At 45.2% G+C, this 16,386-nt stretch overlaps 1 protein-coding gene across 1 annotated transcript in view; it reads left to right on the forward strand.

Moving 5' to 3' along the window:
* The first annotated feature begins 11,067 nt into the window (after positions 1-11,067).
* Positions 11,068-16,386, forward strand: part of BAZ1B (bromodomain adjacent to zinc finger domain 1B) — a 41,414-nt gene continuing 36,095 nt past the window's right edge. The window contains exons 1-3 of the mRNA XM_073667625.1: positions 11,068-11,460; positions 14,299-14,415; positions 15,280-15,424. Coding sequence (XP_073523726.1) covers positions 11,342-11,460; positions 14,299-14,415; positions 15,280-15,424 — 381 coding nt within the window. The 5' untranslated portion in view covers positions 11,068-11,341. The remainder of the gene's footprint in view (positions 11,461-14,298; positions 14,416-15,279; positions 15,425-16,386) is intronic.

The following is a 16,386-nucleotide window of genomic DNA, read 5'->3' on the forward strand; positions in this document are numbered from 1 at the left end:
CGATCTTCCTCCCATAAATGCCTGATGATATACACAGGTGTAGTCCATACACATAGCTAACTGTTGTGATAATCAGCTGTGCTCTGTCATAATACAAAAAGTCACTGAAAGTTCCAAGTAGTTGTGAAGATGACGGCACTCACCACATCATGGAAAAAATCCTTATTTCATAGCAAGCACTAAAAAAATCAGATGGGGAGAGTAGAGGCAAACAGCAGCAGGCTACGGCCGTTTTGTGTCTACCAACACTTCTACGAGCCGAGCCTGTGGACTGGAAACAGCCGTAGCCTACTGTTGTTTTCTTGTACTCTCCCCACCTGATTTTTGTACTGCTTGTCATTGAGTAATAAAGATTTTTCCATGATGTGGTGAGTGCCATCATTTTCACAACTACTACTTGGTACTTTGCTGCGTGACTTCACACAAAGGAGCTGTTAGTCAAGCAGGAGAAGTTGTCGCAGGTGGGGAATAGAACTGGAGAGAGGTTTGGGAAGTGCTTTGTCAAGCCCAAAGCACTTCAGCCTCATTGGTATATTGATTCAAACAGCAATTTTATGGTAACATAGGAACAGATTTGCTAGTTGAAGGTTAAATGGATTTTTCTTTGCAAGAGCTACATACACACTTAAAGGGAATCTGTCACCCCCTGGCACTTATCTTACCTCTAATATGGGCATACAGGTGATAGAAATGTAAATCTATACCTACCTGTATGCCTCATATTAGAGGTCTTGTTGCTGTGAAATGTATTTTTATCCCTACAAGTTTCTGATGTGTTCCAGTCCCGGGGCCCTGAAGAAATCCCCGCCTACTGTGATAATTATAATGTTTCTCCCCTCCCCTACGTCACCCAGCCCATGGAGGGACAGGCTGGGCTGGGTGACGGCTATCAGCCAGGCTGGCACCGTGTCTTTAAATGTATGAGGTGCCATTGCGGCTGCACAGCATGCTGTGTATGCTGAACAAAGTCATTCAGCGTGCCCTGAGCTGTCTACACCTGCCAGATAGAAACTCCAAGTGACAGTGCCGTTTGAGAGATGAACCGCATGGCAAGAGGTAAGTGTTATAGGGGCATTATACTATATGTAGGGAGGCTGTGGGGCATTATATTCTATATAGAGGACTGTGGTAGCCATGATATTGTGAACAGGAGCTGTGAGAACATCATACTGTATGTAGGAGAGCTGTGGTGACATACTGAATGTAGGGGGGCTGTGGAGCCATCATGTTGTGTAAAGAGGTGCTGTGGGGCAATGAGACTGTATATAGGGGGCTATGTGGCCATCATACTGTATATTGGGGATCTACAGGGCCATAACACTTTATATATGGGGGCTGTGGGGTTGCATCACAATGTGAAACCATTTACTTGTAGGACTCAGTGATGAATCAGCTACACATAGCAATCTTTGGCCATGTGACCTCTATTGTGCCATGTAGCCCCACCCTAAATTTAACAGTGCAGCCAGGGTGCCGTAAGGGGATTTTCTTATGTAGCCACAGACCCCATATTAGTTTGAGACCCCCCGCTTTAAAACATTCTAATATCCCTAAGGATGTTAGAGGGCGGTGATAGAAGAAAGGTGAGTGACAGCAGCGCTGCCCCACCGCTTCTATCACTGTCCTCAATCGAACTGTCATCAGGGGCGAGCGAGGGTGTCACTCACACTACTTCTATCACCAACCATGGATGACTATTCATTTCAGGGAAAGGACTGCTTTGTTAGAAGCAATGACTGTGGGGGCGGCGACTGAATATGTAGTCACTTCTTCATCACCTGTACTGAACCAGGATGTCATTAATGGACGGCAGTGACAGTAGCTGTGGTGAGTGACTGCAGCACCCCCCCCTGATGACGTCTTGTTTCAGGAGGGGTGATAGACGCTGCAAAGTGAGTGCAGCTCCAGCCTCCAGGAATCAAAGTAAAAAACACATAAGAAATAGCAGGGTGGGTAGAAGTGCAGGGAATTTAATAAATAAAACTAATTACAAATGTGACATAAAAGATAGGCATTTATAAATGGCTTTATATTATAGGTATCGGACCACCCCTTTAATGCATCAACCTAAAACTCAACATTTTGTTATACAATTATACATACATTATATATAAAATTTTAGATTCAGTTATGACACTGCTGGAATTCATGTGTCTCAGAGTGGAAACTATCACATTCATAAGGCCATTGGTGGAAGTAGCCTCCTTGTTCTCCTAGTCTCTTATTATTAAGGGCAAGTCCTTAAAGAGAGCTGGATTAGAAACTGTAGTGATGTTTTTTTTAGAAAATGCTATGTGAAAGGCCAGGTTCAGACGGCCAGATGTCACAGTCCGTATATGGACACCTCTGGTCAGTCTGCATTATGGTCCATATTCCGACTGTAAAATAATACTGCCTTCTGAACCTGACCTAAAAGGAATGTACTGCTGTTTCTGAACCCTACAGTCTGCCCCATATGGGGACCCTGTTTTAGTTGGCCTATGTGCAGCTCTAAATACTAATGGCAGATAACTAAACTTCTCCCTGTGCACGGCTTTATAATGGCAGCACAACAATCTGTCACGTAACTCTGACGGCTACTTGAAGGCCGCAGGCTCAGAACATATTTATGATGTGTGTCATGTCACTAAAAGACCGTCGGCCACCATAATGGAATATAAATAGTAAGTGTATTAGTGTTTCCTCTTGTAGGCATGTGGAGCAGGTTTGGTCAGGTAATAAGTCCTGCTGTGAGGGTGACACAGCGACAGCTGGAGAGTGAAGGAAGCGCAGCCTGGGAGCTTCTCAGCCGATCACTGCAAATGTCAGCAAGTTGTTGCAGCTGCCAGAAAGAGTCACACATGTGAACACATCATGGGCCTTACCAATTGTCTACCTCTGTTTATAACCATCTGTTACCTCTTCTTAGACTGTTGAAACCATTAAAAGGATTAAAGGTCAGCACAGAATGACTGTTCAAGCCAAGCACAGGCGCTCATGGCGAGGCCTAACATTTATATGCACCTTCCCACCCGCTTGTTTTCCCTCAATCTCCACCCCCACTCTCTTCATTGATTGACAGCTCTGGCTTCATAGAGCCAAGAAGAGTAGAGATAGGTGGGAAGGAGCACTTAAATGTTGGGCCCCGCAATGATGTCCTGAGTGTCTGTACTTGGTTTTCTGTGCTGACAGTCCTTTTACGCTCCTTTCCTCATGTGACATGTGAGATCAAGTGTGTTGCCTGCTGCTTGTTAGTAAGCTCCTGAGCTGACATCTGGGTGCAACTGCATCCCTACCTCGTTCTCCAGTTGAATTATGGCTGTTTATCCATTTAGATGCTGCTTTCAATCACTGACAGCATCATTTAACCCCTTAACAACTACCGATATGCATTAAAACGGCGGTCGTTAAGGGGTCTTATTTCCTTATTGCTGTTTTAAAACGGAGATGGGGAATAAGTGAATAGTGCTGCTGCGTGACCGAAATTCCTACGGTTGACAGTGGACATTACAGCTGACACCCTGCGGCATCGGCCCTGTCTGGTTTTGGAACAGATTGGGACCAATTAACCCCTTAAATACTGCTGTCAATCGCAACAGCAACATCTAAGTGGTTAAGAGACGGGATCAACCTCCCGCGATCAGAATTGCGAGTGGCGGTCTTTGCCATGGTACACTGAGGTCATCTGATGACCCCTGGGGTACGGTGGCCTGTTAGGTCCTGCTATTAGCTTGGTCTCACAGGCTGTCAGTGACTCACTGACATGTCTCATGCACTGTAGTACACGAGTACTGCAATGCACGAGACCAGCGATCAAAGTAAAACTTATTCATGTGCCACAGTGGGACTAAGTGAAAAAGTAAAAAAAAAAAGTTAAATACGTAAAAAAGTAAAAAAACAAAACACAAGAATAGCACACAAATCACAAAAAGCCGATTCGCTGCTAAACACACAGCTTTTGTGATAAAAAAAAAAGTACACATACCGTATATAATCGTGTATGAGCCATCTTTTTCATCACATTTTTTATGCTGAAAAAGCCCCTCTCAGCTTATACTCGAGTGAGAGTCCCACTTACATTCCATCTGGGGATGGTGGTGTGGGGGGAGCGCAGCTGCAGCAATCACATGTGCCTGCTACGAAAGAGAATGAATATTCACTCATGAGAGTGGAGAGGAGTGAATATTCATTCTCCTTAATAGCGCACACTGTCAATCGCAGCCGCCGGCTCCTGCAGCGGCTTAGCGATCCTCTGTGTCCGCTATTGGAGAGTATGAATATTCACTCCTCCCCACTCCCATGGGCGTGGAGAGAAGTGAATATTCATTCCCTTTAGTAGTGGGCACACAGGATCTCTGAGCAGCAGCAGGAAGCCGGCGGCTGCGACTGACAGTGTGCGCTATTAAGGACGCATCGCTGAAGCAGAGGTAAGGAAGGCGAGTAGAATTGTTTATTTTTTTTAATGTGTGCAGTGATGGGGGACCATGCATACCAGGATTGGGGATGAGGGGGCTATGCATACCAAGATGGGGAAATTTACCCGTAGCTGCTGCATTTCCCACCCTAGGCTTAAAGGGAACCTGCCATGTCTTATCTACTATGTAAACTGCCCCCATTCCGTTAGTGATGCAATGTGCATCACTAACACGCTTTTTTCATTAAAATTGGTGCAAAAATGAGTACATAACATTTTCTATACTTATATCATACCTGCTCGTTCAGTCAAAGGGGTGTGATCCTCGCATTCAGTCAGGGGTGGAGCCACCCACGTATTTGAATTTTGCTCCCGGCGAGCGCTGAAGTCAGTGTGGGGCGTTTGCGCAGTATGAGATGGCCAGGCAGTAAAGCTTGCAGCGCTGGGAGCCGCATGTGCTATAACGAGCGACTCCCCGCAAGTGCGCAGTGTGTCTGTGTAGTTCCCAGCTTCACTGCAAATTCCGCAGACAGTGAAGCTGGGAACTTCAGCTGGGACCACTGATTTCAGCGCTCGCCGGAGCAAAATTCAAATATGTGGGCGGCGCCAGCCCTGACTGAATCCGAGGATCACACCCCTTTACCTGAACGAGCAGGTAGGATATAAGTATAGAAAATGTTATATACTCATATTTGCGCCAATTTTAATTAAAAAAGCGTGTTAGTGATGCACATTGTAAACTGCCCCCATTGCGTTGTTAGTGATGCATAGTAGATAAGATATGACAGGTTCCCTTTAAACTCGAGTCAATAAGTTTTCACAGTTTTCTGTGGTAAAATTAAGTGCCTCGGCTTATACTCAAGTATATACGATAATTGATATCGAAGCGTCCGGAACGATCTGATCTATAAAACGGTCATGTTCTTTATTCCGTACGACGAATCTCTGTAAAAAAAAATAATACACACGCCAAAAATGTCCCCTTTCCATCATACTGACACACAAAAAATTTAATAAAAAGCGATCAAAAACTTGTATGCAAAAAAAAAAAAAAAAGGTATAAATGAAAACGTCAAATCGTCCCGCAAAACACAAGCCCTAATATGGCTCATTCGGCAAAAAAATAAAAGTTACAGCTCTCAGAATATGGCGATGGAAAAACAAATTTTTGTAAAATATTGTTTATAGTCTGTAAAAGTAGCAAAGCATAAAAAAAAAACTATATAAATCTGGTATCGCTGTAATTGTACCGACCCAAAGAAGAAACATGTCTGATTACTTTTACCCCACGGTAAACCACGCAAAAAATAAAATTAAAGCAAATGAATTGCTGGTTTTAATTTTGTCTGAATAAAAAGCGATAAAAAAACGTTATTAAACCCAATACACAAGAACAAAGTCGTCTCTTCACTTGTACAGCACAGTGAACCGCACAAAAATAAAAAATAAGAACTATTATTGTACTGCTGTCTGTATGTTCATTCTGCCTCCCAAAAATCGGAATAAGGTTCGTCACACTGTGAAGGATCCCCACCTCGCCACCAGCCTGAAGTCATTATTACGTCATGACATCATTATTACGTCAGATGGATCGCGTGATACGGATCCGCACTTTGCACCAACATGACGTTCCGCACCCCCTCTGGGACACGTAAGGTCAGATTGGTACAGTTCTACACAGACACCCCCTGTCCACACTACGGTACAGGAAGGTACCGGGAGTGAGAAGAGGTGGCCCACTAAGTCACTGACGTGGCACCACACTCACACCCCTGACAGGCTGAGAGGCCCCTCTCACTGACCCCAGTGAAACAGAACCTTGTCAGCCTGGTAGAGCTGCCACCAGTTCCTATTAAATATAATTCCCGCTAGCGGACCGGGGGATTATATCGGGCCAGGAACCAGCCCCGGTAGGATGAGGAACAACGGGCATGTGGATTCGTGGATCGAGACAAAAGAGCAGTCCAAGGTTAAATTATATATTTAATCGCCTTAAGGGCACACTAGACAATACACTATATACATAAGGGTTATACATACATAATGGTCAGAGGCAAACACAATAGTAGTGGTACAAAAGTATGCAGGTACTAAGAGTCAGTTACCAGTCAGATGGAAGGCCTGGCTTGCGGGGGAGGGCTGCCACATGGGAGGCTTGTGGGTCCCTCTGTGGGGTGACTTCCCTCACACGATGTGTCGTTGTGACCTCCCACAGAAAAAGCACTAGGCCAGAGCTGCAGGAGCTTTTAACCTCTCTGGGTCACCCCCCTCATGCTCCATGGGCTGGACCTAAATCTCCACCCCCGACCTCCATCAGCTATAAACTCTAGAAACTAAAATGGGTTATAATTCCTTAGAGGACGCTCCTAGGGAGCCGGTTCTGGTGTCATCGCATCCAGCCGGGCCTCTTCCTACGCATACGCATGGAGACCAACCACAGTGGCCCTAGGGGTTTCCGAAATGCGGTGCCAGGTTTCTCCCCATCCCTACACGCTAGACTAGGCTGGGCTGACATTCCCCATTTTCTTGGGATATGGAAAATCTATTTTATGAATAACTAGGACATATAGTATTTCCATAGCTCGGTATTGAATTATAATTGTCTGACACAAAGGAAAGGCCGCATGGCTTGGATCCACAGGGGGTATTCCTGCTGTAGCCCACCAGCTAGCTGGTGGGGGTGTAATGCCTTGGCTTGCAGCTGTTAGGTGAGATTTTTGTCACTGTCTCTTGCCCCCTCCCTGACCTATAAAACTGTCCCAATAGTTAACCCCTTCAGTGAACACCATAAAAAAATAAAAAACGATGTCTTATCATGATACCGCTGAACAAAAAGTGGAATAAAATGCGATCAAAAAGACTAATGTAAATAAAAATAGTCACTACACCTGTAGATAAATTCCCAAGGGGGCATAATTCCAAAATGGGGTCACTTGAGGGGGAATTCTGCTATTCTAGCCCTTAGGGGCTCTGTATATGGAGTCCAAAAACTATTCTAAGAAAATCTGCGCTCCAGGAGGCAAATCGCGCTCTGTCCCTCCCGAATTTCGCCGTGTGGCTAAGCAGTCCTGTATAGCCACATATGGGGTATTTCCATATTCAGCAGAAATTGTGGGACAAATTTTAGTGGCATTGTTACCCATTTCGCAGTGTAAAAATGTAAAATCTGGGGCTAAAACAAAATTTTGGTGGTAAAAATGTACCATATTTTTCGGACTATAAGACGCACCGGACCATAAGACGCACCTAGGTTTTAGAGGAGGAAAATAGAAAAAAAAATGTAAGCAAAAAATGTGGTCACGATGCACTGTTAAGGGGGAATGGGTCTGCTGCTGACACTGGAATAGGGGTAATGTTCCCCAATTCTGATAATATCCCCCATCCTGGTAGATATGCCCCCCTTCTTATTATACATGGCTCCCATCCCCATCCTGATATGCATGGCACCCCTCCATCCTGGTATGCATGGCACTTCTCATCCTTATCCTGGTATGTATGGCCCCCTCATCCTTACCCTGGTATTTATGGCCCCCTCATCCTTATCCTAGTATGCATGGTCCCCCTAATCCCCATCAGGCTGCACATAAAAAATAAACAGTCCTACTCACCTCTCTTCTCTCTGAATATTAATTTTCTTTAGCAGCGGGGACAGTGTAGGCTGCTGCCTCCTGTGCCCCGCTCCTTTGCCACAACCGCTCCCCCCAGCACAGTGTGTGTGTGTGTGTGTGTGTGTGTATATATATGTATATATATATACCCCCTCAGCAAAATTCGGACTATAAGACGCACCCCCCATTTTCCTCCAAAATTTTGGAGGAAAAAAGTGCGTCTTATAGTCCGAAAAATACGGTAATTATTTTTTACGTCACTACCCAATGGTATAAAATTCTGTGACCCACCTATAGTGTCAATATGATCACTGCACCCCTAGATGAATTCATTGAGAGGTGTAGTTTGTAAAATGGGGTCTATTATTGGAGGACCGCTGTTCTGGAACATCAGGGGCTCTGCCAATGTAACATGACACCCTCAAACCAGTCCAGCAAAATCTGAACTCCAATATGGTGCTCCTTCTCTTCTGAGCTTTGCACTGCGCCTCAAAAGTAGTTTTCGACAACATATGGGGTATCGACGTACTTAGGAGAAATTGCACAACAAATTTTGGGGTCCACTTTCTCCTGCTATCCTTGTGAAAATGAAAAATTTGGGGCTAAAACATTTTTGTGGGAAAATGTATATATTTTTTCATTTCTACAGATCCACATTGTAAACATCTGTGAATGCCTTGGGGGTTCAAGTTGCACATTACACATATAAATTCCTTGAGCGGTCTAGTTTCCAAAATTGCGTCAGTTGTGGCGCTTTAAACTGTTTAGGCAAATCCGGGGCTCTCCAAACGCGTTATGACACCCGCAGACGATTCCATCAAAGTCCGCGTTCCAAAACGTCACTCCTACCTTTCTGAGCCCTGCCGTGCGCCCAAACAGTGGTTTTCCCTCACATATGGGGTATCTGCGTGCTCAGGAGAAATTGAACAACAAATTTTGGGGTCCATTTTCTCCTGTTGCCCCTTTGAAAATAAAAAAATTGGGGCTAAACTAACTTTTTTCTGGGAAAAATGGGATTTTTTTTATTTTCACGGCCCTACGTTATAAACTTCTGTGATGCACTTGGGGGTTCAAGGTGCTCACCACACATCTAGATAACTTCACCGAGAGGTCTGGTTTCCAAAATGGTGTCACTTTTGGGGGGTTTCCACTGCTTAGGCACATCAGGGGCTCTCCAAACGCATCATGACGTCCGCTAATTATTCCAGCAAAGTTTACATTCAAAAAGTCAAATGGCGCTCCTTCCCTTCCGAACCCTGCCGTGTGCCCAAACAGTGGTTTTCCTCCACATATGCGGTATCAGCTTACTCAGGAGAAATTGCACAACAAATTGTATGGTGCAATTTCTTCTGCTACCCTTATGAAAATGCAAAATTTGGGTCTGAAAAACATTTTTGTGGGAAAAATGTGAAGTTTTTATTTTCACAGCGCAATGTTATAAACGTCGGTGAAGCACTTGGGGGTTCATGGTGCTCACCACACATCTAGGCAAGTTCCCTCAGGGATCAAGTTTCCAAAATGGGGTCACTTGTGGGGGGTTTCCACTGCTTAGGCACATCAGGGCTCTCCAAACGTAACATGGCGTAATTATTCCAGCAAATTTTACATTCAAAAAGTCGAATGGCGCTCCTTCCCTTCCAAGCTCTGTCGTGCAAACAAACAGTGGTTTTCCCCCACATATGGGGTATCTGCGTTCTCAGGAGAAATTGCACAAATTTTGGAGTCCATTTTCTCTCGCTACCTTTGCGAAAATAAAAAAAAATTTGGGTCTAAAGAAATTTTGTTTGTGAAACAAAAGTTAAATGTTCATTGTTTTCTTCCCAATTCCCAAAATTCCTGTGAAGCACCTGAAGGGTTAATAAACTTCTTGAATGTGGTTTTGAGCTCTTCGAGGGGTGCAGTTTTTAGAATGGTGTCACTTTTGGGTATTTTCTGCCATATAAGCCCCTCAAAGTCACTTCAAATGTGATGGTCCCAAAAAAAATGGTTTTGTAAATTTTGTTGGAAAAATGAGAAATCGCTGGTCAACTTTTAACCCTTATAGCTCCCTAGCAAGAATAAAATTGTTTCCAAAATTGTGCCGCTGTAAAGTAGACATGTGGGAAATGTTATTTATTAACTATTTTGTGTGACATATCTCTGATTTAAGGGCAGTTAAAATTGGCTCGGTCACAAATGGGTTAAATGGTTCGGGTGCCGGTTCTCAGTGATCTGGCATCTACTGAATTTCTCAAGGATCACAGGGTGCCCATAGGTTTCCATAGCAAAAAGGAGCTACTGCCATATTGGGTCGCATACATGGCTTCATAGAAGATTAAAGTATATGGTACCAAGTGATGAAACGATCGAAGGGTTAAGTGTCCTGGGGGACACAAAAAATAAAATTAATACGAGTTTTTATTTAAATTAACAAAATAGTTTGGCCTTGCTGTAATCGTAGGGCCGGAGCGTCTTTACTGCAGAGTGAATGATGTCAAATAAATGGCGCCATCCAAAACTGCGCCCCGTCCCGCACACAAGCCCGGGCTCATAACGTCCTGTGGGAGGAAACATAAAGTTATGGCTTTTGGAAAAAAGTGCAGAAATGAAAGAGGCGCGCGGTGTGAGGAGAACGTGACGTCACGCACAGCAATGTCACCAGAGAGACTGACATCTGTGTGACAACCGGGGTCCGCGCCAATAACAGCCCAGGACGCCCCGCCCCGCTGCAGGCTGTCATTGTCTCTGACAGTTGGGCAGCAGGCCCAGGACCGGCCTATAAGTAGCCCGTGTGTGGAAGAGGCAGCCGCACCGCCAGCCCGTAACCTAGCGGAAGACGACTATGAAGAAATAAGACCCGGCGCCGAAATACCCGGATGTAATTGTTTTCAAGATTTGTCCACAGCAATAAAGTTCCTCGCATTAAAAAAAAAAATCAATATTAATGACATCTGCGACCCCGTTGAGCACGCTGCAACCAACCTTAGTAAAGAAAGGTAACAAGGAAAGAGGCGTGGTTAAGCATGGCTGATCGTCCAATAGAAAGCATGAACACAGACCCTGTGCTTCATGAACGTCCAATAGAACGTCCAGTTAAGACAGTTGTAGGCGGGGTTTCACGTGAAGAGTATTCATGGTAGTATGCGCTTCTAGGAGGAGGCGGAGGGAGCCGGCGGCGGAAGGGAATCTCCCGCCATTTTTCAATCCGTGCTGTTCTTCTGTGTGAGAGGAGGCAAAGGCGGGAAATCGGTGGGGCTGCTTGTGTTGGGCAGCGCTACCTTCACCTTGGCGCTGAGGGGACACTGATTAGGCCGTCCGTTAACTCCGGAGCTGCGCACTTTTCCTTAAGCTCGCTCTCAGGATGGCGCCGTTGCTGGGCCGCAAACCGTTCCCGTTGGTGAAGCCGTTGAGCGAGGCACCCGGCGTGGGGGAGGAGGTGTCGGTTGTGGAGCACACCAAGGAGGCGTTCAGGAGCCGGGAGTATCCTTCTCACTGTGGTACCGGGTGTTGTGTCATCCGTGTGACGCCATCGCGGGGCCGTGTCACCGGCTGAGCTCAGGCGGGCGGGAGATCCTGGCGCCGCCGCCATCTGTCCTCGCACGTCGGCTTTCACGCTGGGTGCCAGTGGGAGCGGCCATTGCCGGCAGAGCCTGCCCCATTGTTCTGTGCGGGCTCCTCCGGGGGCGCCGCGGATCTCCCGGCTGTGGACACGGTGACGAGGCTGGTGCCAGCTGTGCCCGCGCCCTGTACAGGTGGTGCCATCTGCTGTGAGTCTGCATAGTCTATGGTGCCCATCACTGGCAGCAAGCACAGATCCCCAGCACAAAGTATGAGAAAGTTGTCTTTCTGCATATAATAAAGGGAATCTGTCAGCAGGGCAATGCTCAGCCATCTGGTAGCAGCATGGTGTAGGGGCAGATACCCTGATTCCAACAGTGTCACTTAATGGGCTGCTTGCTGCAGTTTTGATAAAAGTCCCTATTTTATCTGCTGCACATCTATTCTCTGAATACTCAGCTGGGTTATACGGAGCTCTGCATTCAGCGAACTAATAGATATGCAGCAGATAAAATAGCTATGACCCTGCCCACACCACTGATTGCAGCTTTTTTGTGTACACTGCATAGGCAGAAAGCAGCCAATCATAGTGGGGTTACATATTGGTCCTGAATATGGAGGACTACATAGCAGCAGGTTTACAAATCCTCTGGTGATAAAACACATCAGAAAAAGCCCAGTAATGTTGCATCGCTGGAATCAGGGTCTCTGTCTCTACATTATGTTGCTCTCAGATTGGGTAGCAACAACCTGATGAGCGATTCCCTTTAAAGTGGGGTCCCCCTTTCAGAAAATCCCTGTGTCGGCTGCAAATTATTAATAGAACAAATTGCACTTTACTTCCCTTCTCTGGTTCTAATGCAGAGTCTCCACTGCTGCTCCTGGTGTCCAGTTTATCTTATTTAGATCTCTGTTCCCAGGCTCAGTTTGTTTTTTGAAAGGGGACTGCCCCTTTAAACAAGTTAGAACATTCCCTTTAATTCATTTTGACTGTAATCTAGGTAATTTTGCCTGGCTTCTGGCCTGTTTGTTGTGGCAGTGTATTGGCCTGTGTAACTTAGAGGAAAAGCTATGCATTTGTGCTCTGTTTTAGGTTGCATTATCTGGTGAGAAATGCTTTTCTGTTATCACTGTGTTTGTGGCCTTTACATTGGTGGTCAGGATTAGATCATAGGGGGCAGCTGCGGTGCGTCCACATAGTAGCAGTTGTGCTGTACACTGTTGTTGTTATTGGGGTCCCTTTAATCCTATGTGTGTAATAGTGAGTGCACAAGGCCCTTACTTGCCCCTGATGAGTGGTCCTTTCATCAGCTGTTGTTTTCATGCTTCTGTGCAGTGGCTCAGTAAGATGGGCCTCATGATATGTAGGAAACGGCAAGACCAAGAAATGAGACTCCTGCAGATCTTGGGTCTGAGTCATTTATGATAGTTCTTAATGAAGGGCTCTCTGGTATACGATCCACTGAATTAATTCAGAGGCGCACACCACTTAATGTTCATTGTATCTTCTCATTGGTGTGCACCACAAAAAAAAATAGTATTTTCACCTATTTGTGAGCGCAGACACGTCCTGTCCCGGTCCTTCCCCAGAAGGTGCTGCTTCAAACTGGCATGAAAGACGCAAGTGTTAAAAATGTATCGACTTTTCAAAGCGTCTTGCCCCAGTATTCTGGAAAAGTGTTGAATTGCCCCCTCTGAATCCGAATGACATGTCCCATCATCATGTAAAGCCATACTGGGATTTGTAGTTGCCGGAAGCTCTAGATTAGATTTGCTGAGGTTTGGAATTTTGTACCTTCTCCTATTATTGTTCTGAGTTCTTTCTGACAATGTATCGTTTAGGAATTGTATGGCATGTAGGGATCATAACTTGTGAGCAGTGACTGATCGTTCTGTATCTTTCCGTTTTATGATAGGATTTCTATAAGGTGACTTAATACTTTTGAATCTCTATGTCCTGGGTGTCTGTCAGCCTGCTGCTGGATATGCACTCAAACACTAAAGCTACCTATCACATTAATGTTGAATAAACCAACTTACACATCATGTGGAACTCGCTGAACTATGTGGGGAAGCCCAAGGATCCGACACGTTTGATTTCTCATACTCTATCCTTTGTTCCCCCTGTTTTACGCCATCATTCCTTCTCTGCTGCGGCTGGATGATGCCCAGCTTCCAGAGAAACAAGAAAATCTGTCACTAATAATGTTGACGTTGCTTTGTAGAAAATTAAATTTCTAGTGATTAAGTTGTGAAGTTTCTACTTCCTGGACACTGAGGTCACAGCACTGAAGCTGGTGAGTCACAGGGCTGTGCAGGTAACAGTGTGGCTGTGTGCTGCTGCTTCAGTCTCCTGTTCTGTGCGGTCCTGTAAATGGCTGCATGGCCAGGGCTGTGGAGTCGGAATCGGCATAAAATGGACCGACTCCTAAAATATATAATAAATTAGGTACAGTAATTCAGTGCAGTTTGTGGGGATTATTTTTTCATAAGAATTTGGGAAAGTTATGAAATGTCCTATTCTTGATCTAAGGGTCTAGACTTTTAGCTGAGATGAATCTGTGCTACAGTAAATTTATCACTTAAACATGAGCCGTGTATGAGGGAGTCGGTGGTTTGGATTACCTACTCCACAGCCCTGTGCATGGCATATTCCTAAAATGTTGTCTCATCTCTGTATATACACTGAAAACTAACTTAAAATATTATGCATTTATATATGGAGTCACTGGCTGTTTCTCCTTAACCGTGGAATTGTAGAGAGTATGAAGCACGATTGCAGCACTATGCTGAGCGGGTTTGGACATGTAAGAGCACAGGTAGCAGTCAGCTGACTCACAAAGAGGCCTGGGATGAGGAGCAAGAAGTGGCAGAGCTGTGAGTAGCACATTTCTTACATCTTTACTTTTTCAGTTTGTGTGTGAAGCTTTCATCAGTGTGCATCTGCCTCCTAAGGTGCTTTCACACTGTGTCCTGGTACCGTCGGGGCTTATGTCCAATCCCTTGCAAAACGTGATTTAGGCTTATGCACCAACGAGGCCATAGGCTATAATGGTGCTGACAGAGCACACATTCACTTTGACGACGCATGCGTCCGAATCCTGTTTAGTGGGGGATCCGGATATAAGCCCCGATGGGGCCAATGAATAGGTGCAATGTGATAACACCCTTCTTTATCTAGTGTCTTTTGGTTTGACTTCTCCACTTGTTTTAATTTGCTACAGAAATCAGACATGGAGACGCCACTGCATGCATGTGGCACAACTGCTGAGGCGACAGTCCGATGCCCAGTGTGTATCAGATATGTAACCTGTTCTTATCCATATGACCCATGGATGATAAACGCTGGGTGTTGGACGTTTTTCTCCTTGTACTGCCATCATGGTGTTGTCTCTCTACTCCTGATGTCTGATCAGGTGCCAGATTATGCCCTGGTAGGATCATGTGGCTTAAATGCTGCTCTCGGTGATTAACAGCAGTATTAAAGGAGTTAGGCTATGTGCACACGATGCGTTTTTTAAGCGTTTCTTACCACTATGTCGCAGACTCTGGCAGACATAGTGGTAAGAATACTGCTGCGCTATTTTAGTTAAAACGCCTCTCCCCGCTCACCCATATAAAACAATGGATAAATGGTGGTTCACAAAACAATGTGAAGAGCCTATCCCAATGGACTACAGTAAGAACAACTCCCGCTGTATGCTTCTCTCTGACTTTACCAACACTTTGCTCTTGTGACAGATTAAAAGAAGAGTTCCCAGTGTGGTATGAGAAGCAGGTGTTGGAGATCGTGCACCATAACACCCTCTCCTTAGACAAGTTGGTGGACCAGGCCTGGATGGATATAATGACAAAGTATTCCATTGATGAGGAGTGCGACTTTGAGGTATCCTACACTTTGGCTATACCCAGTATTTCTTCAGATAATGCTACAATATTTTCAGAATTCTATAAACAGCAAGCTGGTAGCGAGTGATTGGGGAAACTTTCCATTAAAGGGAACCTGACATGAGATTCATGCTGCCTGAACCACGGGATATATGAGTCAGTCTGACTGTGCTATTGCAGCTGTCTATGTGTTACTCTGATATGTTATACTAGTCCCAGAGGCAGCTTCTCGCTGCCCCACTCCTGTAGGCTGAAAGGTGTCTCTCCATACCCACAACTGGGTAGAGATAGATCGGGCAGCAGAAGCTGGCGGTGATGGGCCCCTAATTCCCGGCCTTGCTTTCAACATTGTTTTGAAAGTGTATTCTAGTAAAACGTAGATGCTTGTAATGCAGGAGCCGCTGTCTGTGATTTGGGCAGCACGAATCTGCTGACAACTTTTCTTTAAAGCAAATTGTGGTTTTCAGTCTATTGATCTGATGCGTTATTGGTAATGCATCAATCCATTAAAGGGAACCCTTCAGAAGGAATTCTAACATAATGCTAATTCCAATGGTGGAAATACATAGCATATTTTTTTGTCTGCAAGCAAATAATCTGTTGCACTTTACAGTGCTTGCAAAGTGCATAAGATGTCAAGAAATCTTATGCACATACTGCAAAATAAATCCGCAGCATAAACTGTCAGGAGCTGCAGTTCTGAAATCCACAGCTGCCATCAGTTTATGCTGCTAATGTAGTTGCGTGCTTCACCCTTAGCCATGCAGCTTCCTGTGCCTCTTTACAATTTTATCTGTTGCTGGAGGTCCCCAGTAAACTCGTTCCTTGGGAATGTAGCTTTAACACCTTCCCCACATTAAACGTACCTGTGTGTCTTTTATGTCAAGTCCGCACCTGATGCAGGATCAGAAGCTTAGCCTGCATCATTCCCAGTAGAGGATTGGTTGTGTTACACATCCA

Source organism: Phyllobates terribilis, unplaced genomic scaffold (genome assembly GCF_046119375.1).
Source record: "Phyllobates terribilis strain yellow unplaced genomic scaffold, ASM4611937v1 Scaffold_2__4_contigs__length_985480577, whole genome shotgun sequence".
In the NCBI taxonomy this organism is placed as follows: Eukaryota; Metazoa; Chordata; class Amphibia; order Anura; family Dendrobatidae; genus Phyllobates; species Phyllobates terribilis.